This window comes from Vipera berus (assembly GCF_964194415.1).
Source record: "Vipera berus genome assembly, chromosome: 5".
NCBI lineage: Eukaryota > Metazoa > Chordata > Lepidosauria > Squamata > Viperidae > Vipera > Vipera berus.
The window spans coordinates 13,815,740-13,842,312 of record NC_138207.1 but is presented as its reverse complement, the minus strand read 5'-3'; the positions used below and the strand labels follow the sequence as shown (position 1 = coordinate 13,842,312).

The 26,573-nt window shown below is 36.9% G+C and overlaps 1 protein-coding gene across 7 annotated transcripts in view; it reads left to right on the top strand.

The window, feature by feature from the left end:
* Window positions 1-26,175, top strand: part of NAALADL2 (N-acetylated alpha-linked acidic dipeptidase like 2) — a 649,741-nt gene extending 623,566 nt beyond the window's left edge. For all 7 annotated transcript variants that reach the window (XM_081328125.1, XM_081328124.1, XM_081328126.1 and 4 more), the window contains one exon: window positions 19,244-26,175. In XM_081328125.1, the coding sequence (XP_081184251.1) occupies window positions 19,244-19,442 (199 nt within the window). In that variant the 3' untranslated portion in view covers window positions 19,443-26,175. The remainder of the gene's footprint in view (window positions 1-19,243) is intronic.
* Window positions 26,176-26,573: the final 398 nt, after the last annotated feature.

The window sequence follows — 26,573 nt, the reverse complement described above, 5'->3', positions numbered from 1 at the left end:
GAGAGAGAGAGAGAGAGAGAGAGACAGAGACAGACAGACAGACAGGCAGACAGACAGACAGACAGACAGACAGACAGACAGAATGTATGACGAGCATTGTACCTGCCTATAACATCTTAAAGTATCAGAATCTTTGCTTTAGATCACATAGATGAGTTTCAGAGCCTGCCATGTAATCTCAGGAAAAGATGCAGCTGCTTTAAAGACCTGAACAAATATGAAACATTGATGCCTTCACACAGTCCAAAGCCTTGCACAGCCCAACCAATAGCTGCTGCATGGATTACTTCAGTTTACAAAAGCCCAGATTTTTTTTTCATTCGTTTTATTTCCACTATGGCATATTCCCAAACATCAGAAAACACTCTGCATTCCTTCAGTGAGGAATGCAGATAGGTGAGCATGCTTAGTTATCATTGGAGAATTGAAGTTTAAAAATATATGTTAAATAAATATTTGGTGAACTATTTTTTCAAACCTGAATACTCAAAACTTTGCAATTTTTTTCACTCTTATACCATTTTTTTCTGCTTAGCTTTAATAATACTGATTCATTTTAAGTTTTCAATATCTTTATTACATTTACAATGCTTATAAGATTCTTACTTTAAAAAAAACAAAATTATTATTTCAATAATTTAATGTATTTAAGAAATCTATAATTGATAGTCAAAAGTGGCTTAGAAAAGGGGTGAAATATCAGTTTAAGCTAAGCCAGGTTAAGATCCCAGATTCAAGCACAGAATTTCTGAGGGAAAAGAAAACAGGAGCTCAGAATTCACAGAACTTCTGAACATAATTCAAAAGTTGAATGATTTTCTCAACAGATTTTGTTTCTAATTTATTAACAACCTTTAGAAATAGACACCAAGATTTCAATAATCTTCTGGCTTTCAGACTTCATCTTCTTCAGTGAGTTCTAGATTAAAGAATATCAGTGTTCATTAACTAACAGCTGTTTAGAACTTGGTTGGAGCAAAAGTATCTGGCTCACCATGGTCAGGGAATCCTTCCTTCCTCTGATGCAGAAGATCTAGAACAGGGATATCAAACCGCCAGCCTGCAGGCTGGATGCATCATCCAGAAGCCGCTCCCACCCCATTGCCAGCAATGGCAGAACTCTCCAGATACATTGCGTGATGTCACATGACGTCGTGAGTTTGACATCTCTGATTTAGAACATCAATGGGAGTTTTAAGAGCCAGTTTGGTGTAGCGCAGGGATCTTCAAACTTGGCCCTTTTACGACTTGTGGACTTCAACTCCCAGAATTCCTCAGCCAGGCACGCTGTCTGAGGAATTCTGGAAGTTGAAGTCCATAAGTCATAAAAGGGCCAAGTCTGAAGACCCCTGATCTAGTGGTTAGGACACCAGACTAGCAAGCATAAGACTGTGAGTTCAAATCCTGCAATAACCATGAGGGCCAACTGTGAATGACTTTAGGTCATTCACTCTCTCTCAACCCAAACTGAATCCAGCTCACAGGATTGTTGTGGTGGGAAAAATAGGAGGAGGAAGGTGTGTTGGATATGTTCACCACCTTGAGTTATTTGTAAACATATAAGCAAACAAATAAATAAAATAACTATGTAAAATAAAACCAGTTAGTTACCATTACTCTTTGTAATGTAAATTTGTGAAGAAGAAACACAAGAGAAAATCATGAAAACACAAAATCAGTTTATGGGTAAGTCTTTGTTCAGCCTCAAAATGGGTGTTTTTATTATCCATAAGGTTCTTCCAGCCATTGTAAAATGTCACACCTTCCTGCAGTTACCGGGGCTATATTTTCAAGTGCTTGGCAACCAGCTGATATTAATGACTAGTTGCAGAATTCCTCAGTAATGTGACTGTGATCTGCAATGTTTTTTGTGGTTTCCATAGGTTTTTTTTTTTGCCAGTTTGCAATAAAAACTGCCCATTTGGAAGATTGGGTTTGTTTAACAACTGCACTGTTCACTTATCAACTATATAATTTGCTTAATTGCCAGGATGATTCACTTAACAGCAGCCTTTAAATGGATAAAGTGGGAAAATGGGTCTGGTCACCTGTGTGCCTTAACCTTTAATCACAATAAATTATGACTGGATTTCTGACCCCCGTTGTGGACATAAGTTGAGCTCTACCTGTCTTTCTCTTCACATGTCATTTCATGACAGTTTTCTAGTCCAGAAATAAGGTAGCTGGGGATTTTTTCTTCTTTCTCATAAACATATTTCCCATAAAAAGTTTCATCTCTTTTCTCTGAGCATCTGCTTCAGGTATAAAATCTGGGTTATCGTAACTAACTTAACACTCAGCTTTTTTTTTCTTCCTAAAATTTATTAAGCAAGGGTATGATTCAGCATGATTAGGAATAATGAGGAAAGAGCAAAACCAGAGCAGATATTTGTAAGAACATTATCAAATTAGTCATTATTACTTAGGGACCTTGCACTGAATTTGTTTCTGGCAACAGTGATGAATAATAAAATGGAAAAATCAAACTGTCTTTAAGCACATTCTAATGTTGGCATTTACATGGAGATTTTGTTGACGTGTTGTCAACAAAATTCAGATTCACAACCGCTGCAAAATGAGGTTTGAAGGCTATGTCTGTTTCTGAGGTTTTGTCTCATGAAATATAAATTAATAATTAATATGTATGAGGAAATGTAAATTGGGATGAAACAATGACCTAATTCCTATTTAAACAGGACTTAAATTTTGCACAGCAGCTTTCTTTAAGTTATGCATCTATTTCTTTATTAAAAAAAAATATTTCTGAGCCAAAATATCCTAGGGCAATTTACAGAAGTTTGACTACAGCTATTATTATAAACATACAAACACAACATAATAAAACAAGCATAGACTGTAATATACAATCTTTCCCAACAAATCACTTTTGATATGTTTTTGTCTATCACTTCTAAATGCAGTAGACTCCCAGAAGTCAAGCTGAATTATTAAAATGAGAAGCTCTAGAAGTCTACAAACAAAATAAATCAAGGTTCACTTAAAGTTAATGGCTAATTGGAAAGTAAAAGGCAGACCTTGGTAGGGTGATACAGGAGGGAATCAAATTGAACAAGAAGTGCTGAACAAGAAGCAGGAGAACCATGAGTCAAGTGTTTTGGTGTCTATAGTCAGTATTGAACCCTTGTTTGGTCCTGTTGGCAATCTCTTACAATATGGACTGGAATTTCTAGTTTAATAAACAGCTGGAAGCCATGCAGAATGGTCTTTCATGTTGCTAAATATGGAGAAATTTACCAGACTTACATATTACAATGATCCTTCCTCCTCCTCTCTCCATTTCTGAAGATGTTACCATTGCCTTATTTTTGAAGTTCGGATGTGAAGGCAATTGCTTATCCAACCAGAAATAATATAAAGATATGGTATGAGAAGGTTTGGGGAAACTTAAAATGTTGCATTATTTCCATGTTTATAAGAGGAAACTCCTGGGGAGAATTGACCAAGAAAGATTGAATATGTCCTGTGAAGATGAAATACAGACTGTCTATATCCTTTGGTGTTTGGGAACAAGTCATAGGAAAGAAAGAAATGGGATGAAAATTTTTGAAAGAGGCTTGACTTACAAGGAGCAATTCACACTGCAGCTATTTCTTAGGTCTGTGCAATCTTTTAGATTTGACTCCAAAAAGGGGTTTTGGGGTGTGTTAGATTAAGAATTTCATATCTGTCCATGTGACTCTACAGTACCTTCTTTCTGAGATCTCATGGCTTCTTCATATTTCAAAACAACTTTCTAAAATTGCATCTAAGGGTCCATAAAACCACTATTCACAGTATTCATTAGGTTATTAAATATATCCCTTGTATCATTTCCCATATAGAGGCATCATGGAGTGTTTTATAGTCAAATTATAAAATACAAAAAATAAACTTTAATCAATGAATTAAAACATTCTGTTCTGTCCCAGCCTACGACCGTCCTTGTTGCGTCACAAGAACAACTCCTTTTTTATCAGTAGGCTGGAAAAACCAACCCTTTTTATTTCATATACAGTCCTGATAATTATTTCCTCAAAACAAAAACAACAGAATACTTTTCCAATGAATAATTGGTTCAAAAAGCAAAACAGAGCAGGGATTAAAAAAAGAATTTCACTGGTAAAACAAACAGACCATGATTCCCTTGAAGTTCTTTACAAACGGTTGCCTTCAGCAACCAGCGCCACCCACACCTTCCCTTTTTATTAAGCAGCCCCAAGGCATGGCTTCTCAATGCCTTCTCCTCCTCCCTTGGAGTTGTTGTATTGTCTCTCTCTGACCTGCTCTAGTTAACTGTCTTCTTTCATGAGCGTCTATAATGACGTCCAGCTGTGAGTCCTCAGAGTCTGACTCATCTTTCCTACACAGCTGAGTCTCATCCTGAACACGATTGAAGGGGCCAGGCTCTTCCTCTGATTGTGAGTCTTGCAACTCATCAGAGCCTCCCTCTGACTCTGATGGCTCTCCAAACCCCTCCTCCTCCTCCTCTGATTACCCAGACTCAGCTGTTGTGTCCACAGGCTGGCACAGACTCACAACACATTCATTAAAAGGGAGAGAATGGAAACAATAACAAAACAGAAACCATTTGCTCAATATTCATGCAGGAATGTTCTTGGTAAAGTAATGAGACTTCACCAGGTACCTAAATAACAGCCCCATCAGATAGATCTCCAGGGAGATTAGAATTACTTTTATTAAGATTAGCTGTTAGCAACATGTTGTAATCTGATGGTGTTGTACCTCTCCCAGACTTATTCTCCAGTGAATCTAAGAGCTGTCTCCCTATTATCTGTTTCTCAGGCCATTAAAATATTGTTTCAGCTCCTTCACCTAGAAAGTAATTCTTACAGATTTTTTGCATCTTCATAAGGTTTTCATAAGCAACTTGTGATTCTAGGAAGAAGAAAAGCATTCCAGAGTTAAGATTCCACCATAGAGAAGTTTCTCTATGACTGTGAGATAACACTTTGTCAATCTCAGAATTTACCTTCTCTGATAAATTTATCAATCAATCAGCACTAGCTGACACAGTCCTAAACTTATCTTGAATGCTAATTGGAAGCCATTGCAATTGCTTTAGGAAAACCGTATTGTCAAAATCCAGCTTGAAAATCCAAAGTAAAACTCCAGAGACTTATTCCGTCTCCGAAAATCTTACTGTTTATTGAATACACTGCCTTGGTGGAGCAGTGGGCTAATGCCTCCTTAAGTAACACCAGCTGCCTGCAATTAGTGCAGGTTCGCATCCCACCAGGCTCAAGGTTGACTCAGCCTTCCATCCTTCCGAGGTAGGTAAAATGAGGACCCAGATTGTTGGGGGCAATTAAGCTGACTTTGTAATAATGCCGCTTGGGGGTGTGTGAAAGCCCTAATAAGCAGGCATATACATAGAATGAAGGCTACTGCTAAGCTTGTAAGCTGCCCTGAGTCTTCGGAGAAGGGTGGGATATAAATGGAATTAAAATAAAAAAAAATGAAAATAGTTATGTTGAAGCAAAACTAACTCTGAGGTTCCAATACCAATTCATAGACTTAAACAATAATTTGCCCAGTCAAACCCCCAATGTCTTACATAGTCCATATAAACAAGTTCACTTTGTTATGGGAACCGTCTGCTTCAAATCCACACCTGTTCTGGTGTCCTTGAAAAGGTTTCAGGCTCTCACAGTCATCAGCTGAATCTAAACCACTTGAAATTAACACTCCCCCCCTTAATCTAAAGGCAAGTTGAAATGCAGAGGCACATAGCTTCCAAAGTTTCATCCTTGACTCATATACTCATTTTCTTCGGTTTTCAGTTATCTGCATAACTTGTTTTGAGATTTTAGCAGACACTTACTTTCAAGTATGTATGCAATGTTATAGGGCAATTAGCAGCAACTTTTCCTGTTAGGTTGTTGAGGTTTGTAGATCAGCAGCTGTTGAACGGTGACATGTTTTGTCTGCTGCTAGAATTTTAACAAAAGAATAAAGTGAAGAAACTCAAGAAAATGGGATTCTGTGCCTCTTGGTAAATCTGTTGTTGCAATGTGGAATTATGAAATGAAGTAAAAAAAAAGATGAATGAAGTCAGTGTCATTTTCATTTCATTCCGTCATAAATATATTCTATTTAATTTCCTAATCAGTCTGCATTTTAAAGAGCAAAAACACAAATTGTGCAATTTTCTAAAACATACATTGTCATGGTTCTGATAGATGAGACCAGTAAAAAAAGAACTCCAAGGCAAGAGGTTTCCTTAAAGAACATATTTATTGCTACAAAGTATTGGCACAATCATAGCTATGTCATTAACACTTTACATGAAACAATGCATTCTTGTTCAGCCAAGAACAGCACTGCAAACTTCAGACAAGTCCCACCCTCTGAAAAATCCCTATATTTCAATGCACAGATTAATTTCAATTATATTCAATTAAATAAAATTTGAAAATATGAAATTGTTTGCTTTACTGTGAAATAAAGAAGATCCCAAATTCTCTTCATTAGCCATGAATGTGGCAAAGAAGAAATATATTAATTGCCATGTATGAATGATATAGTCTTTCTTTTGTTCCTGACCTAGACAGCTGTAGAAATTGTCTTTGTATGTTACATTGTATATACTGTCTGTCTGTCTGTCTGTCTGTCTGTCTGTCTGTCTGTCTATCTGTCTATCTATCTATCTGTCATTTATCTAGTAAAAGTTTTCACTATCCAGTCATGTCTAACTCTAGGGGATAGTGTTCATCTCTGTTTTTTAACCAAGGAAGCCAGCATTGTCCAAAGACCTTTCTGTGGTCATGTGGCCAGCATGACATCATGCTACAGTGCAGAACACACAGCAAAACATGGAACGTTGCTATCTTCCCACCAAAGTGGCACCTATTTTTCTACTCCGTTTCCATGCTTTCAAACTGATAGGTATGCAGGAGCTAGAGCAAGAACAGGAGCTCTCCCCATAGCACGGTGCTCGGGTCTTGAACTTGGGCTATCAAATTTCCAGCTGACAAACTTAGCTTCTTAACTGCTGAGCCAATGCGTCTTTACATATATGCACACAGACAATCAAACAACAACAAAAAACCCCACACAGAGATATTGAAGTATCTATTTCTTCTCATCTATGTTCTTGATATACAGTATTTTATTTTATTTATTTTATTAGATTGATACACCGCCCCTCTCCAAGGACTCGGGGCGGTGTACAGGGCAATTAAAACACTAACAACACGCAAGGTATAAAAATTAAAATAAGATTAAATCAATAGCCCTAAGTAATAAATACAATCTAAAATTTAAATTTTTTAAAATTTAAACACTAAAATCCAATCCCTCAGTCCAGGCCGGCCTGTTCAAACAACCAAGTCTTCAGGTATGTGATGCTTGAGATTCAGATGTGAAAATATTCTCCACTAAAGAAACTTTATCATTGCACCAACTATTTCTTGGTAAGGTAGGAAGCATCAATTGTATAACATTTAATAATAATAATAATAATAATAATAATAATAATAATAATAATAATAATAATAATAATAATAATAATAATAATAATAATAATAATAATAATAATAAAAGTTGGAAGGAACCTTGGAGGTCATCTAGTCCAACCCCTTGCTCAGGCAGGAAACCCTGTACCATTTCAGACAAATGGCTGTCCAGTCTCTTCTTAAAAACAACTAGTGTGTTGAATCCTAATAGGAAATTCAAGCAGCTAAGTAATCAGAAGGAAAATCTGAAGTTCCCTGTCCTGTTCACAGAGCAACTGAAATAGTTCATGCAGATAAGGATAGATGTTTGCAGTCTCTTTGCTCTTTCTATTTAATAGTTTAATACTCTTTCCTTTCTCCCCGATGGCATAAAATGCAAAGAATATGCTAAGAGCCATTAGCCTAGCAAACAACCATTCAATTTATGCCTTGTGTTAGTATTCAAATATATATTTAGCAAAAAGCTGATTATACAGTCTTAATAACCTTGCATTTGGGCACTTGATTTGTTTTATTAAACTAAGTGAGTAAAGATGCAAGAGAGGGAGAGGGATTTAAAAAAAAAATTGAAAATGAGCAAATACAGTTTATGTCAATGCTGCTTGCCTTGTAATTGGCAAGCCTATATTTCAGTGTCCAATCATTGTCTATAAAGTACTACAGTAATTTGCAATTTATTGATTTTGTTTATCATTTATATACAAATGTCTCTGAATGGAAGAGGGGAAAAAATATTTCAGCAAGTAGCTTTTGGAATCTAAAACCCTAACCTTTCCATTCCTTTTAAATCATCCTAGTGAATTCTTATATCCAACTAAGTCTACTTAATTATTTAGATATCCTAACTAATTTAGATTTAGTTATTTAAGCTTATTGAATTCTGCCTGCAGCCTGGTTTAAACATCAGCTTTGAAGTATGATAGCTGCTGGAACATGATCCAGAGCCACGCTACTCAAGTGATATGTTTTCAGCAGACTTTATTCATGAAATCACTTAATTGGGAGGCAGGATCAGAAGCTTCACGAGAGAAGGTTTGTACCTAAATACTGGGTTTGAGGAGTATTTATCTCTTAATCAAATCAGAATATTTATTTATGGTTCCAGACCTAAAAACACAAGTACAAAACTTAAAATAGAGAGAAATCTCTAAAAAAAAACAACCACCTTGTAGCTAAGATGTTATAGAGCTTATCCATGTTAGGTCCTGAGTTGAATTCAATTTGAAATCAGGCAGGGCAAAAAGCACACTATCATCAATCCTTTAGCCCCATCTACAGGTCTTGTGACTCTTTTGGTCTTTCATATGTGGAGGGCAGAATGGGACTTGTCACAGCCACTCACCACGGCCAACTCACTGTGGGACAACTTGCCATGGCCAGCTCACTACCAGACAACTCACTGTAAGACAATTCAACAATTCAGTTCAATTATTTAAAACAATTGCAAAAATATTTTAATTGTTGTCATTCGGATTTCATTTTGTCACTCCTCTGGTAACCTTTCTTTAATGATTCTATTCCACTATTTCTTCAAAATTAATGTAACTCTTGTCCCACAACACATTGTCCTATGGCGAGTTGGCCATGGAAAATTGGCTGAGGCGAATTGGCTGTGGTAACTTGGCCATGATGAGTTGTCGTAGACCCTGTGAAGGGATAGTATTATTGTTGTTTTTCAGAGCCAAAAGATTTTTCATTGCAAGGGTTCACCACCTGAGGTACAGTACTAAATGTGTATCCATGTAGACCTTTAGTACCTATGGTTTTGCTTGGTGTCAGCAAAAACATCTGGTGTCAAGTTCACTGGGCTGCTGGTTGGTCACTAATACCATTAATACTGATCTCTAAGAGAAGACATGCTCAATGTTGAATCTTTGTCCACCATTATCTTCATGGCAATCAGTACTGTTCATCTGGTTGACTTCTGTGCTATACATACTCCTAAAGTCTGTTGTTTGTCTATCCCATCAGTTATGTGAGGGCATAGGGGAATTATTTACAATGGGTCCCCCTGAAGTAAATTAGTTTGTTGGGTGAAACTGAATCTGTTGGTCTGGTCCAATGATTTAAGAATCTAGAATCTGGGATCTTGAAGTGTTTTTGTTTTTGCAGAAACTCAGTGCATTTTCAGTGTAATATCTACTTATTGTATAAAGGTCAGTGCTAAGTTTGCTCTCTCCTGAAAAACAATATGCAGATGCTTGGGTTCAATCTCCAAAATAGCTCATTATTGTGACCAAAGTAAAATTATTTCTTATGGAATATTGTACTTAGGATATTTTGAAAAAAAATAGCATTGCTATTTTGAAGATTGCATTTTGAAGATTAATATTTTGAGAATTATTATTTTGGTCTTCCGTAATAATATTTTTCAGTCACATAAATTACTCATAATTACTTTTCTTCTTTTAATAAAATTCCTTTTGTATGTTGCTTTCCCTTCATATTTTTTTCAGCCTGAGTTGTCAGTCCTGAAAAAAGGTTTTATCTTCTTCAGAATTGCTGTCTGGAGATATTATTTTCCTGGTTTGATGATGTACTTTCCATGGTGTCACTAAAACGAACCCATTAAGAATGAGTGATAGATATAGTAATTTCATTAGTGCCATCAATAATGCATTGCACTTACCTTTTAAGAATCTTTCTGAATAGATTATAGTGACTGGAAATTATATTTACGTGATCAAAATAGTTAAGGTTGAAGAGAAATATTATGAAGTAATTAGTCAACTGGAACTGGATTGATGTCATTTTAATAACATAATGAAAAAATTATGGTGTTTGCAATAGTCCATGTATCATTTGGAGAGCCTGATATAAACTTGCCACATAGTATTTTCTACACAAATCATAATCCCATCCCACACATATGATCTTATTTTGCATACAAAGCTATACATGGTTTGTAGGTATGTAGGTATGAAGGAGAAATTTGCACCCTTGTTTTGAAGACATGAATCATCCCATTGACACTGAGATCAATATCTTTGATTACATGGTGCTAGCTATTTTTTTCATCTTTGCTATAAGAAAATTCTGCATCTGATAGTTCTTGAAGGTGGAAATGTAAACCTATTTGAGAACTTCCAGGGGTGGTATGTCAAACTACAGTACAGAAGGCTCTATGAAAGTGGAACCAACAACCAGGACAAAGGAAATTATGAGTAGAGGGTTCCTTGAAAGCTCTCCAGACAGAGTAGATATGATATTGGCCACATGTTTTCTGGATGGCTGTTTCTTGTGAGGAGACCACAAGATAATGCTTTACTGCAGGTCTAAGCACTGAAAAACAAAGGAATTAGCCCTCTTGCTCATAGCAGTGGGAGAGAGTTTTAAAAGACACTCAGTTTGCAAATTTCATTTTGTAATCACTTTGGGAAATTGCTCATTAACTACTACTAAGCTATTAGAGACCTTTGGATGTACAAGTTTGAAGATGCAAGTTACCTTCAATCCTGAATGAAAGAAAGTTTTAATTATAAGCTTACAAAATTGAAGCACCTGAAATAAACACCCAAAAAGTAACTAAGATTTTGATCTCAGAACATTATAAACATTCTAAGCATCCAGATAAATTTGGAATATTGAAACTTTTTAAGATTAATGATAAAGTACAAATAGTTCTCATGAGAGGGTTACTAAATCTGTTTATACTTGGGATAAAACTTGGAAATAACTTCTTTATGTCTTTGTTTTATTTTTCTTTGTTGTATTCTTACTTTTCTCTTTTGCTCTTTTCTTTTTTCTTTTTATGCTCATTTCTCAGCTTAGATTTTACTATTATAATTGAAATTCTTAGTTAAAAATTATATATGATAAATGATAAAAATTGTAAATTTATCTTTCTTTCAAAATCCACATTTGACGTTCAGATATGTCCATTTTGTACAGTATGAGAAGCATAGGTAAATCACAGTGCTGCATATTACTGGGTTAAGAAAATGTAAGAGAGTAGCTTTCATTAATATCGCCAAGTATATTTTACTATTTACTTCTTTCCCCCAACTCCATGTTATTTGGAGAATTATTTTCTCTGTACTTTTTTTTTACACTTCTAGTTTCCATATGGAATCTACCTTATAGTGCTATATCCAATGAATATGATCAACAAAAAGAATTATTGATTACTTTCTGGCAGACTGATTTATTTTTTAGGGTTAAATCTGAAAGTTGGATTGTCCTGAAAATAAAAGCTTGCTATAGAGCAAGGGTGTCAAACTTGCAACGTCACATTTATTTATTTATTTATTTATTTTAATTCCATTTATATCCCGCCCTTCTCTGAAGACTCAGGGCGGCTTACAAGCTTAGCAGTAGCCTTCATTCTATGTATATGCCTGCTTATTAGGGCTTTCACACACACCCCCAAACGGCATTATTACAAAGTCAGCTTAATTGCCCCCAACAATCTGGGTCCTCATTTTACCTACCTCGGAAGGATGGAAGGCTGAGTCAACCTTGAGCCTGGTGGGACGCGAACCTGCACTAATTGCAGGCAGCTGGTGTTACTTAAGGAGGCATTAGCCCACTGCTCCACCAAGGCTCATGACACATGACGTGTTGTGACATACCGTGACTTTTTTTCCATTGCCAGCAATGGGGTGGGTGCGGTTTTGCCATGACAGAATATGGCCCACAGGCTGGCAGCTTGACACCCCTGCTATAGAGGTCATTCTTGGCTTACAGCTATTCATTTAGTGAGCATTTGAATTTACAAGGGCACTGAAAAAAGGGACTTCCAACCATTCCTTACGCTTATTATCATCATGGTCATGTGATTAAAATGTGGTTACTTGACAATTAGCATGTGACAATTAGCACAAAGAAGAGAGAATCAAGCTATTCTCCAAAGCACCTGAGGGCAGGACAAGAAGCAATGGATGGAAACTAATCAAGAAGAGAAGCAACCTAGAACTAAAGGAAAATTTCCTGACATTTAGAACAATTGATCAGTGGAACAACCTGCCTCCAGAAGTTGTGAATGCTCCAACACTGGAAGTTTTTAAGAAGAGACTGGACAGCCATTTGTCTGAAATGTTATAGGGTTTCCTCCTTAAGCAGGGGGTTGGACTAGAAGACCTCTAAGGTCCCTTCCAACTCTGTTATTCTATTCTATTCTATTCTATTCTATTCTATTCTATTCTATTCTATTCTATTCTATTCTATTCTATTCTATTCTATTCTATTCTATTCTATTCTATTCTATTCTATTCTTAGAAGGGCTGCACTATATTTACTAAAAATTCACTTTTTCAATGGCTGTAGCAAAGCATCTCTTCGAAGCAAAACCAAGTATCACACTGGTTGTATACACTAAAGCCGAGCAGAATTCTCGTATCAAAATGAAATGCCTCATTGCCCCATCCTGACCACACAACAGAGGGTCACACAACCACTTGAAAACAGTTCCTCATACTCAACAAGAGGCAAAGACCTCATCGAGGTGAAATAGGCTGAGTTACACAAGCTTAATGCTTTAGGGTGTTTCAGCATGTGCCCCCTTGACCCCGATGGTTTGTGCACTGTTCTAGGAGACGACAATTATGAAAAATTTAGAGTACAGACATCTACTCACTCCAGGTATCCAAACTGAACTACCTGTACCTCATTTATCATGTGATGCAAAAGAGCAAATACTTTTTGCATCTCCACTTAAAAGAACCCTAAAGAACAGTTCTAAAAATGACCACTTTGAAAGGTCTTGAGGACTCACTGATATTTAAAGATTTCTGCTTATCTTTCATGTACAAATTCATCAACTCTACCACTAGAAAGTACAGTGTCAGGCTTGTCCCAGCTTGGGTATTTAGGAAAGAAAGGCCCTCGACTCTATTTGTAGTGAAAGGTATATTTTTACTAAAGCCAAGTGATTACAGCGTAAGCAAAGCTGTATCTGAATATTTCCACTGAAAACCTGCCTATTTTCCATTTCTGAAACACGTCTTCCCTTGACCAGTTCATAAGTGTCCAATGGTATTCGAATTTGGTGTTTTGGTAGCAGCTTTCAGGTTTGGTGCCTCTTTGGTGTAGTTTTGCATTCCATTCTCATGTTCACATCCTTGAATGTGTGGTTCTGTTTTGAATTGGCACCTCTGGTTCCTGTCATCCTATCATTTCCTTTCCCCACACATTCCTTTCCTCTCTCCTCCCACATTTTATGGCAGGATGCCAGCAAGGTGAAGCAGGCTGAAGTATTTATGATGGCAGACCTGACATACATTATATCAGATACTGTAGCAAATATTGTGTTTTCCCTTGCAGGATTTTATTTTATAGTATAGCCTTCTTTCTGAAGATTTTAGAAAACATGTCCCATAATTAGAAATTATAGCCAAAGCCAAAACAACAACTTTTTCTATAAATTCTAACTCTTTTATAGCACATTGTTAGCACTATATGTAAAAAAAAATGTTTACAATAACCATATTCAGAAGTTCTCATAAAAGTAGCCAATTAGCAACCATTCAGTTACCCCAGATCTATGAAAAGGAACTTACAATCAGGATTTGATGTTACAATGACTTCTCCCTCTGTGTCATGTGATTGATGTCATGGTTCTGATAGATAAAGCCAAAAAAATAGAACTCTGAGGCTAGAAGTTTCCTGAAAGAACATGTTTATTGGATACAAAATATTGGCATGGTCAAAAGTGAACCCAAGTCTTAAATTCCCTCCAAAGAGTTACTGTCAAGGTTTGCAGCATTGACAGTTGACAGTTACACTATTACAAAGTTAAATTTCCCACCCCAATACTAGGCAATCAGCTACATTTCCCAATAGAATAGTTTGGCAGGCTTTCTAACAGAAAACCCAACCCTCTAATCCGACCATTTGAAATGACCTTGGTTCCCACAGGGCAAAGAATTGTTTAGGCCATCAAAAAAAAAGCCCTTCCACTTCCCTCTTCCCATGCTGATGGCAACCTAGAATGAACAAGATGGCTTCACCCAGGTTCGTTGTAGAATTAACAATTGCATGTTGGGTGCTCAACATCTGGACCACATTTACAGTCATTTGCAGCATCCCACAATCCTATGTCCACAATTTATGAGGGTTTGTTGTTGTTGCCAGAAACGAGCATTTAGTTCTGGTTTCCAACAAAAATAAAAAAGCCCATTTCAGTCAATGGGTTCACTTAACAACAGCCATATCTGTCTAATAAGCACCGCAAAAAAAGTTGTAAAATTGGAGCAGTCATGTGGGTATGACTTACAACCATCATAACGTACAACAGAAGTTCCGAGCTCCATTATGGAAGTAAGTCAAGGACTAACTCTATGTCTTAAGTAACATTGTGTTTATCTCTCATGAACATCTAACTTTGTGACATTAAAAAATAAAAATAAAAATAGCCACCCCCTGTACATTAAACAGAATTTTGAAGAACCAAGAATAGACTTGGTCCCCCTGGCTTAGAAAATGAAATGGCAATTTCTGAGGAATGAGGAGCAAAGTTGAGGCATTGGGGCAGAGTTCTTCTTGGTGCAGAATTGTTCCAATGTGTCCCAAGCTGGTTTGTTTTCCATAGTTGGGATGGAGAAAGATGCTCTCTAGTGTTTTGCCAATCCATTTGGGTTATTTACAGGAATTTACTTTCCTCATGGACAGTTGGTTTTATGAGATTGCTTTTTCCAGTCTTAAATTTGCACATAAATATGCAATTTGTTTTAAAGATAAACATGCACATTAAATATATATGTGTGCTTGTTTATATGGATTTTTCTTAAGGTATATGATTTCTTTTAAGCTACATAATTCTCTTGAGATGTACAAGTTTGCCTTTCATGTTCTCTGCTATAATATGTTTTGTAAACCATTTGTATTAATACGCGCAATTTGGTAGATAGTTTTGCAATGTGTACATATCTCTGGACACATACTTATGGAATAACTCAATTCTAGCATTTGGATATTCCCATTAAACAATTGCATGTTTCAGTTCTGGCTTTGAATCCAGAACTGCACAAGGGAAAAGTCTGTATTAAAATTCATATGGAACAAATTTCTTCCAAACCATAAATAATGATGATGATGATGATGATGATGATGATGATGATAATAATAATAATAATAAATAATAATAATAATAATAATAATAATAATAATAATAATAATAATAATAATAATAATAATAATAATAATAATAATAATAATAAAAACCTGTATGGCATGAATTCAAGCTGAGGCACCATCTTACCCAATGGGACTAACTCATCTCACTCGCTCCAGTGGAAGGGACCTGCTGCAGATCCCATCAACCAAGGAATTTTGCCTGATGGGATCAAAGAGAAGAGCCTTTTATGCTGTGGACCTGGTCCTATGGAACATTCTACCACCGGAAGTGAGAACTGCTCCCATCCTTCTGAGTTTCTGGAAGGGTCTCAAAAGCTTTGGGGCTTGGGGCCTCAAGAGGCTTCACCCTTAGCAGGGTTAACAGGGTAAAAAGATCTATCCCCAAGCCATCCATCTCCTTGGAAGATTTTGAAGAATTTGAAAGCAGAGTGGATCTATGGAAAGGTACAAAGGACCAATGCTGGATGGAACCAACAGAGAAGATGGCACCTGGGTCTGACAAAAGCTGGGAAGTGTGGAAATCATTGAATATATTGCCACATATATAAACAAGATCCAGAGACAAATGAACAAATGAGGCTATCTGGTTGCATCTGCTCTTTGTGATTGTGGTGACATGCAGACAACAACACAAATGTATACCTGTCCTTTGTGCTCCAATCAGTGTACACTGAAGAACTCATGGCAGCATGACAGAACACAATATTGCTAGTTTGTAGGCGAGATCTGTTTACCTATTTTAATCTTGTATTTTATATTTTAATTTTTATGACATATAGTATGCCTTATTTTAATTGTGAATGCTTCTGACATGAATAATCAAGCAAATAGCATTGTAATAGTAATTGTTTCTATACTTATCTTTTTATTGTTTGTAAGCTGCCCATAGTCGCCCTATCGGTGAGAAGGATGGTATATAAATTTAATTAATAAATAAAGATCTGTTGAATTGGCCATAGGTAAAGGTAAAGGTAAAGGTAAAGGTTCCCCCGCACATGCGTGCTAATCGTTTCCGACTCTAGGGGCTGGTGCTCATCTCTGTTTCAAAGCCGAAGAGCCAGCGCTTGTCTGAGGACGTCTCCGTGGTCATGTGGCCGGCATGACTAGATGCCAAAGGCGCAGGGAACGCTGTTACCTTCCCACCGTAGTGCTCCCTATTTTTCTACTTGCATTTTTACATGCTTTCGAACTGCTAGGTTGGCAGAAGCCAGGACGAGTAACAGGCACACACTCTGTTACGCGGCACTCAGGATTCAACCCACCAAACTGCTGACCTTCTGATCGACAAGCTCAGCGTCCTAACCCACTGAGCCACCGCGTCCCTATTGAATTGGCCATACAGTACTTCTATTCAAATACTTTGAATAATGAGAAGGAAGGACTCACTGGAGAAGAGCCTAATGCTGGGAAAGATTGAGGGCAAGAGAAGAAGGGGACGACAGAGAATGAGGTGGCTGGATGGAGTCACTGAAGCAGTAGGCGTGAGCTTAAATGGACTCCAGAAGATGGTAGAGGACAGGAAAGCCTGGAGGAACGTTGTCCATAGGGTCGCGATGGATCGGACACGACTTCGCAATTAACAACAACAACAACTTCTATTCAGAACTTTTTCTCTCATCTTGGTACAGTGATGCATTGAGATACAAAAGGAGTTTTGAAGCAGCAGCAGCTTTAAATGCTTAAAAGCTGTTTAAGTTCTGAAAGTCCAAAAGTCTTTCTGTTTTTGCAGCTACAAAAGAACTATTTCAAAGTGCACTTACCAAGTTGCCATTTATCTTGCATTTTCTCTTGACGTTGTTAGCCAACCCTTCTCTCTTTAAATGGTAATTAGATAGCTCTGATAGTGATCTGCAGAAAATACTCTCTTGTAGTCTTCTGGGTGACTATCACTGGCAGTTTTATTACTAATTTGCAGTTGCCACTGGGCTTGTCTGTAATTAAGTTACTAATGGACTGCCTTGGTTGAGCTGCTTTCTTTTGTTTTCATTTTTTTTTCTTCCCTTGTCATTCTTTTTATGAAATCTCTTTTCATCAGTTTGAAGATAAAATTCTACCTGTGACCGCTCCCCAGCCCATTTTTAGGTGTGTTTTAATTGTTTTCCAAATTCACACTCTTTGGTTCACAAGCAAAAATGCCTCTGGGTAGAGATTTATGTGATATTTACCTACTGCTTTAATTAGAGTAATGATTACACCTGCTTTAAGATAATATTTATTACTTGCTGCCAACCAGAAGCACAATGATTGGTGCAAACCTGCATATAGCAGAGGTTGCTTTTGAAAAGATGTTTAATTTTTCAGTTCTTTAAATAATGTTGCTTAAAGTATTAATTATGGAATTGCTTGCCTGGGACATTTTATAATACAGAAAACAGCTAGGTAGAATACCATGGAAGAGTTGCTTCATGAACATATTTTTAAACCCCCAACTGCTGTCTAATCTTAACACTAATTGATTTTGCTCAGACAATTTGATTATTACTGAGAACCCTAAAAGCTGAAGTCCACCCAGGTGAAGCTCGTCCAGGTTAGCTTGATTTTCAAAATGGCTCACGAATAGTTTGAATAAATAACAAACAATGTTGACACACAATGTAGTCCTTGACTTATGACTGTAATGGAGCCTACCCATCATGTTTGTAAGACACAATCATCATAACACAGGTCACCTACAGTATGTGACTGACCCATTTTATTTATTTATTTATTTATATGCCACTTGTCTAGCTGTCCAAAAGATTTTATGACTTTTTTTGCGGTGGTCAATAAGGGAGCCCATTGTTTGGTATGGGCTGATTTTGCCCCTAGTAAATGCTGGTTGCCAGCTAAAGTGTCATAAAATGTAGTCATGTGACTGCAACATGTTGCAAACTGCTGTAAATGCAGGCTGGTTGTTCAGTGCTCAAAATGCTCCATTTGTTGAACAGAACAAAGGATGAGACACATCAGTCTGACATTGTATAAAAGCTTGCTGTTTGCACGGATCATTGGAACATTTACATGTTAGCATGTGAAATTACAGACTGATTAGAGACTTCTCTTCGTGAATGAAAAAAAAAATCTGAAGAGCAAAATGTTTCAAGAACTGTCTTTTTATTTGAATCGGATATTTATAAAACAAACAGCTATGGTGAAAATATTAAAATATTAATCTATGCAAAAAGTTAATATGATTCCATTATGGAAAATATAGGTGTTGCACTGTCCCAGGCATGTGTTTCTTCTTTAGGAGGCAACATTTTTTTCAAAAACTATTTTAAAAAAATAATAATTGCTGAATCGCTCTGAAATAGCATAGTAAAATTGCACAAAGGGCAAAAAGACATCCTAGTGAAGAGTAAGGTCTATAGAGGTTAGGATGGGGATACTCTTCTCAAGGACAAAACATTCCTAGCTACAAAAGGGATAGCATGAGCTGATGTTGTGATTTATAGTTCATCCTCCTTGATGATGCTTGTAGACTTATATTCACAGAGCAAACAATGAGCAAATTTCTGGGAAATCAGACAAAATGTACACATTCAATTTTTGAGCTTGCCAAGGTTTATTACTAGCAGTAGACAATATTTGTAATTTGGAAATTATGGCTGTCACCCAAGAACATCGCTAATGAATTCAGGTGGATCTTTATATACCTGTTTCCATCTATTTAAGGCAATCATTTACTTTTTTTCTTGGTTGTTCTTTTTTTTCAGAAACATCCTTTATCGACTAGATGACAGGACACAGCAGTTTTCAGTACTCCTGGAGGCAGCAGAGCACTGGAAGTTACATCAGTCCAATGAGACTCTACAAGCTATCTTGTCAAAAGTGTTCAACAGTTTCAACTCAGCTCAGGTTTGTTTCAAAGCAGGACTTGAGGTCTTTGAGGCCACCTCAGTGGGAAACCAATGACAAACTTGGCTTTTGGGCATCTGCACACACGCCACTAAAAACCTTGTTTACATTTTCCAGAGGAAGACTTTGGATTGGGCTTGAAATGATACATGGTTGAAATCTTTTTTTTATTTCTCAACTTTAAAAAAGTAATCCTTGTTTCAAGGTACTTTATTGTAGCCCTAGATAATGCTAAAACAGCCGTTTGCACTGTTGAGAATTTATTACATATTTCTATTTTTGGAATAGGTGGGCATGGGTAGCTGTATGTGTTGATAGATCAAGAATTAAATGAGGAAGATTTGTAACTGGATAACTAGAAAATAATTCCACACGGTTGATCCAAACTGGAAGAAGAAATTAAGGTGCTCTTATCTTTCCTGTAATAGCCTACTGCATTTCTGATTGCCCATAGAAAAGACATGAAATAATCCTTTCCATTTCCATTCTCTTCCTATATGGAATATCTGAGCTTCCATCTGCTCACTTATTTGCAATTATTTGTCAGCTGTGGCTACCAGGTTTTTCAATATAAAGCCAACATGCAAGTGCATTGACTAGCATTTGCCTAATGTTGTCATTCTGCAGCAAAAACCATTTGTGAAACATTTGGCACTGGAGATAGCAAAAAAATCCCACCCATTTGTGAACAGGAGCCACGAAATCTTATAATACAGTATGTGGTTGACCATGGATGTTTTCAGATTTCATAGAACACCCGATTCAACAACACCTGATTGTTGATTCACAAGTGAACTTTAATTGAACTGGACCTCTTGTGGAAGATTCAAGATGAAAGAGAAAAAAATGAAGCATTAGTGGCATTATCCAACAGGAAACAAAAGAAGTTATTATTATTATTATTATTTATGATTTATGCACAATGGTCATACCACCATACATAGGTCTGAAAGAAAATTAGAGACCAGCCATTGTGAAAGACGCAATGATCCCTAACTACACCCAGATAGGACCATGCCTGGTTCTCAACCTTTTCTTCACCACAGACACCCTTTAAATACTTTTTGTGGCTACAGACCATGGCCACAGAGCACCAAAACTTAATTCAAGATTTAAGATTTAGACTGTATCAAATATTCACAGACCTCCTGTGATGACATTGTGTCTGTGCGCGCACACACACACACACACACACTGGTTCCCTGAGAATAACTGCCCTTTGAGATATCCTGGACAACTATAAATGAAAAATAAGTTGCATAGATCAGAAAACTGAAATCAAAATGTGTCTTGAAAGCAATTTGCTGAAAATCTCCAAGAAAAAAGTAAGGAATGGGTAAAAAGAGTCAAGGCATTCAACTACTAAAAAGGATGCAACTGAAAATATAATAGCCTCTCCATGCTGTTTTTGAAACCAGAGCCACGTAGACATCAAGACATATGCTTTCCCATCAAAGCCATAGCTTTCACTATGCATATCCTGAAAGCAAAAAAAAACTTTCTTTATTGTGTGACAGGTAATATTGCATTCCAATGCCCTTATTAATTCAGAGTTAAGCATTAGGTTTATGCAGCTGTCTGGTTTGAAAGGAAAATGTTGTGCTTTTCCTCTTTCAGATCCAGAAAAGATGAGTTTCAGTTTCATTAAGTTTAATGAAAGATTGCATAAATCTATAGCACAGTTTTCAGGTACGTGTAGCCTATCACTTAACTTGCCATGAACTGCATATGTGATTGATGTTGATGGGGAAACAGGTTTTCCAGAGACTCCTGTTCAATAATCCAGGAAGAGAGAGAGGGGGAGAGAGGGAGGGAGAGGGAGGGAGAGAGAGAAGCAGAAAATCAGTCAGCAGCACATCCTCATTCTTTGTAATAAAATTTAAAGGAAAATCTTTGTTTCATTTTCAGTGAGGTAGGATCCTTCAGAATTCTAACTAGGAAGCTCCATTTAAATATAAATGAGATAAAGTTAAACTTATTTTTTTTAGTCCTGCTCTTCCACATGCTACACATACATCAAATGGCACACTTAACTCAGAAAAGAATTATGTACCTTTTCCTTTGCTTTTGAGCACTATTCATAACCATGGGTATTTAGAAGCAAATTTCCATTGATTTTGATGATATTTTCAGCTAAGTAAGCATCCTAAGTAAGCTTGCATGCTTTGAATGAAATCTCTTCTGAGGCTATTGGGGTGGCATCAATACTGCAGGATGCAACTAAATCATATTAGGTAATGTCATTTGATTTCATTTTGGTACTGACTCAAATATAGATTCAAATTTCTCTTAAAATAATACGTCATCCAGATTCCTGAGGCATTCTTTATTACATTTTATTCAAATACACATAAATCCTGGTCTAGAATTGATATGATATGGACATCTTTGGAACTTTAGTGCATATTTTAGAGGGAAATTAAAAAAAAAAACCTACAATTAAATCAGACAAGTAATACTGTATGTATGATAGATTATAAATTGTTTTGAACAACGTAAGGGAAAAAAATTAAAATCTAATGTTTATATGCCACAACAGTCATAAAAACAGCTTTCTCTTGCCCTTCTCTTCTTCATTCTAAAACATAAGGAAAAGGCATGTTTATCCACCTACCCACCCATCATAGGTGACTCTGTTTAAGCTAGGGACCAACAAACCTTCACTGAAGTATGAATTGCTTTATTGATCAGTACTGGAAGCAAAGAAAGACCTCAAGAGAGGAGGCATTGCAACCCCTTTTTTATAAACGTTTGCAAATTAAGTACAATTAATTTGGCTTTGATTCACGGATTGTGTTTCAGCATGTGTGCATTAATGGATGTGGGAAATAGGTCAGGACAGTTGTGTAATGGATTTTTATACAAGCTACTTTTGAAAAACAATGGGTCAAAGAAACTACATCTGAGATTAGTCTGTTCACGTTGCCTTCCCCTAAAAACCTCAAGTTAGAACTTAATCCTTTCTTGGCCTAGTTTGCATACTTGCAGTTAGCACTTTGATCAACTTAACCAAATGTAAGATTCAGAGTATTCCTAGTGCCTAATTATTTATTGCTTATTTTCCTGCACATAAAAAAAAAACAGGCAGAGATTCCATCACACTGTTGCAGTGATCAAAGCTGACCATAACAGCAGATAATTGCGGCCTAGAAAAATATTTTTTTGTTTTGCTTTGAAACCCGAATGGCTTAAGTTGGTTTGGGGAGTCAGCGCTGACTTTCCTTTATGGTTCAGGTCAGGATAAAACATAAGTAACAGACTTCATATGTACCTGAGAAAACAGGATTTATTCAGCTGCTGGCTGCCACACATGTTCACCACAAGGAAGGTGAAAATGTGCAAAATGGCAAGTGTAGTGATTTTGGCCTTCTAGCACAGATAGAGCTGTTTTCTCTGTATGTAGATGATTCACCATTTGGGGATTGTGGACTTACTGTTTGCACTGATAAATTGGTATAGATTTTCAAGTCCAGTGCATCTGTCACAGTGCCCTGTAAAATACAATCTTCCCTACAGTGACTCCACAATTTGCCTTTAAGAAGGCATTTGATAATTCATTAAGCTTACCACCATATGTCAGGCAATGGGAATTTGTATGGAGTAGCAGTAGCAAAAGCACTTAGACTTATATACCACTTCACAGTGCTTTGCAACTCTCTCTAAGAAGTTTACAGAGTCAACATATTGCCCACAACAATCTGGGTCCTCATTTTACCAACCTTGGAAGGATGGAATAGACATATATAGGATTGTACTATAAAAATATCTCTATCCTGGACAAAACTTACTGCGCTTCCTAATTGTCTTTTAATTTCTTCTGATTACTTGATTTTCTGAGTTGTTGATTATGCATTTAAATGAGTCTGAATTATATATTTTCCTATAAAAAGATAAATTCTCATTCCAGTTCATCTTGACTTTTGTTGATATCAGGGTTTGGTGATTTGGTGACCTCAGGAGCCTTTTACTTTGGACTGTATGGAGTAAGTCTCAGCAGTAATACCACCTAGCTGACTTAGATCTCAAAAAAAGCTGATTGGGCTTGCAAAGTACTTGAATTTGGAAACTTCAGGAAATCTAGAACTGGAGGAGGGAGGATTAGAGAGAGAGATCCTGGAAAACTAATCCATCTAATTTTTACTTATAATTATTATCATATATGGTATAGGGCAGGGGTAGGCATCCTTGGCTCAGGAATTCTGGGAGTTGAAGTCCACAAGTCATAAAAGAACCAAGGTTGCCTACCGCTTGTATAGGGCAAAGGAAAATATGAGAATAAAAAATAATAACAAGAAGAAAGGATTACTGACAACTTAACTGCATAAATCTCAAAGAGATTTTAGATAACTGTATGCTTTAACATCCAGGATCCAAATCTGGCCATCTTGCTTACCAATAGATTTATTATGCAATTCTGTGTATATTTCCTGAGAGATGAGTATCTCCAATTTCAGCCTGAGTTACTTCTAAGGGCACTTATTCACAAATAAGCTTATATAGCCTAAAATGGGCCCTTCACTGCTGAGCCTGAATAAAAAAACAACAACACTGGAGTGGAAGCAAATAGCATTTACATTTCTTTACATTTCTTTCACTCTCCAGGAGAGATTGTTTGTTAATGCAATGCAATGTAGTATGCAAAATATGCAAGGAAACGAGTGATGCAATTTCAGCTTAAAAGCTCTTAGTGCAGGGGTCCCCAATCCCCGGTCCGTGGATCAGTACCAGGCTGCGGCATGCCAGCAACCAGTCTGCACAAACAAGCAAAGCCCCATCCGTGAGATGCAGACAGCATACAAAACCAATCACCCTCTGATCCACAAAAAACCTCTCTCCACAGAACTAGTCCCTTGTGCTCAAAAGGTTGGGGACCTCTGCCTTATTGTATTCACATCTAGGCCTCCCAGCCAACATCAGAAATGCTACTATAGATAGCAATAGACAGTGCTTTTTTTGTAAAAGAAAAAGGTGCCGGAACTCACACATGTCATACAACCCGCCTTGCCTACCCTACAAGGTTCCATCCAAAAAAGGTGCCGGAACTCCGTTCTGAGCGTTCTATGAGAAAAAAAGCCCTGGCAATAGACTTAGACATATATACTGCTTCACAGTGCTTTACAGCCCTCTCTAAGCGGTTTACAGAGTCAGTATATTGCCCTCAACAATGTGGGCCCTCCTTTTACTGACTTCAGAAGGATGGGAGGCTGAGTCAACTTCGAGCTGGTCACGATCAAATTCCAGGCTGTGGGCTGTGATTTAGCCTGCAATATTGCATTCTAACCACTGTGCCACCACGGCTCCTGCACTAGGATTATCCTAGATGATAATCCTTGTGCAGAGTGAAAGAATGTAAGGTTCACCACTCTAAATTGTACATTAACTTCAAATCTTACTGGAGATGGGGCTATTGTGTAAGGTCTAATAATGTGATCCTATCTTGATCAGGAAAAATGAAAGATGGTAGTATACAGAGTTAATCCCTATCTCTGGGAGCATTTTTTCCCCTGACTTTAAAGTACATGTCATATAATGCAATGGGATTATTTCCTTTATTGCCTCTTTATTATCCACCTCACTATTAAGTGGAAGGAGTAGAATGAGTTTTTTGTATTTATATTCCAAAGGTGCAATAAATCTGCTAAGTTGTTTTCAAAGTTCTATCAGAATCACTGGTTGATTCAGAGATGTTTGCTCCACTTCTTCGAAAACACAAAAGGTTTTGCAAAATCTGGCTCTCTGTAAGGGGTAGAGAGGAGACTGGTAGCTTTTGACATGATTTTTATGTTAAAATTTGCTGCTTCAATATTATGTAAAGAAGTAGATTGGGTATCACATCTTCCATGGATATAGAAACTCCTGTTAGAGCCAAAGAATTTACTTCTCTATTCACAACTCTCAAGATGAATGCAAGGCAGGATTTGAGGCAAACAGTGCTTAAACCACATTAGGAGCTGATTGACATACTCCCGTTTTCCATCCTCCCCCCACCAAAAAGAAAAATGGAATTGCATAGGGAGAAAACATTGCAAATCAGAAACTAGAGAAGAAGGGAATGAATCTTCCTCTCCTTTTATTTCTTGGCTAAAATGTTTCTCAGATGTTCTTTGCCCTCAAAGACAGCTTTTGCAATAAACAGTCTCTTGAGAGATAATGGGAGTTACCAGGAGAAGATTTTAGCAGGAAAACAACATGGCAAATAAAATTCTCCTTTGTTGTATTCAAAAGGTCTCTGGTTCTTTCTACAAAATGGAAGGAAATAGTTGAAGCGTAGTTTTAAATATGAGCACTTGTGATCACTTGTAACTTGGCCTTGACTGTGCCATGAAGACATTGGTATATTCCTACTGAAACAAGAGGTGTGTAATAGGTTTTCAGCTTTCTAAGACTAAAAGATGAGTATCAATGTTTGAATTTACATTTGAGTTGCTCTCCCAGATGTCTTCTTGAAAAGTGAAAAAATGAAGATGACCATGTGTACTCCATAATGCTGCCAGTTGACAATGCATAGAATCACATAGCCCCATTTTCCCTTTCTTTATGAGAGAGGCTTGGGACAGATATTATAGGTTGTTTTTGAAGGCCATCAAATCTTAGTTGGTTTCATCTCATTTGCCTACTCCTTTTTTACTTACACCTGCTGTACAGGCACATATAGAAATGGGGGTTTCAATGGGAGGGGGATTAGGCCCGTTCTGCCACTTTGGTATATGTTACCAGTGTGAAAAGCTGGCATTGTATAAAATGCTCAGGAAATCCATAGAATGTGTGACATTTTTAGGTAAAGTATAACATGTCTAACCCTGTAACTCTAACCCTGACCCTGACCCTAACTCTATCTCTTTATTGAAAAGACATTTATGAAAATGAAGGAAGAAATGCAAAAAAAAAGGGCAGGACTTACTGAAAAAAACAACAGAAAAAGACCAGTATTGACCTACTTGTTGCAACAAGAAAGGCTAAAATGGCATTTTAGCGGGAGTATTTTATATTTTGTCAGTTTGCCTTTTGGCTTTCCATAGAATACTTAGGAAATATGTGAAATATTAAGCATTTCATACTTTGACGTCCCATTTTTGGCACTCTATAGATTTCCTAGGCATTCTATAAAATTGCCAGCAAAATTTGCATTGTGACTCATAATTTTGATAGAGGTTTTGGATCCTGCTTATGCCTCCGTCTATATTACAA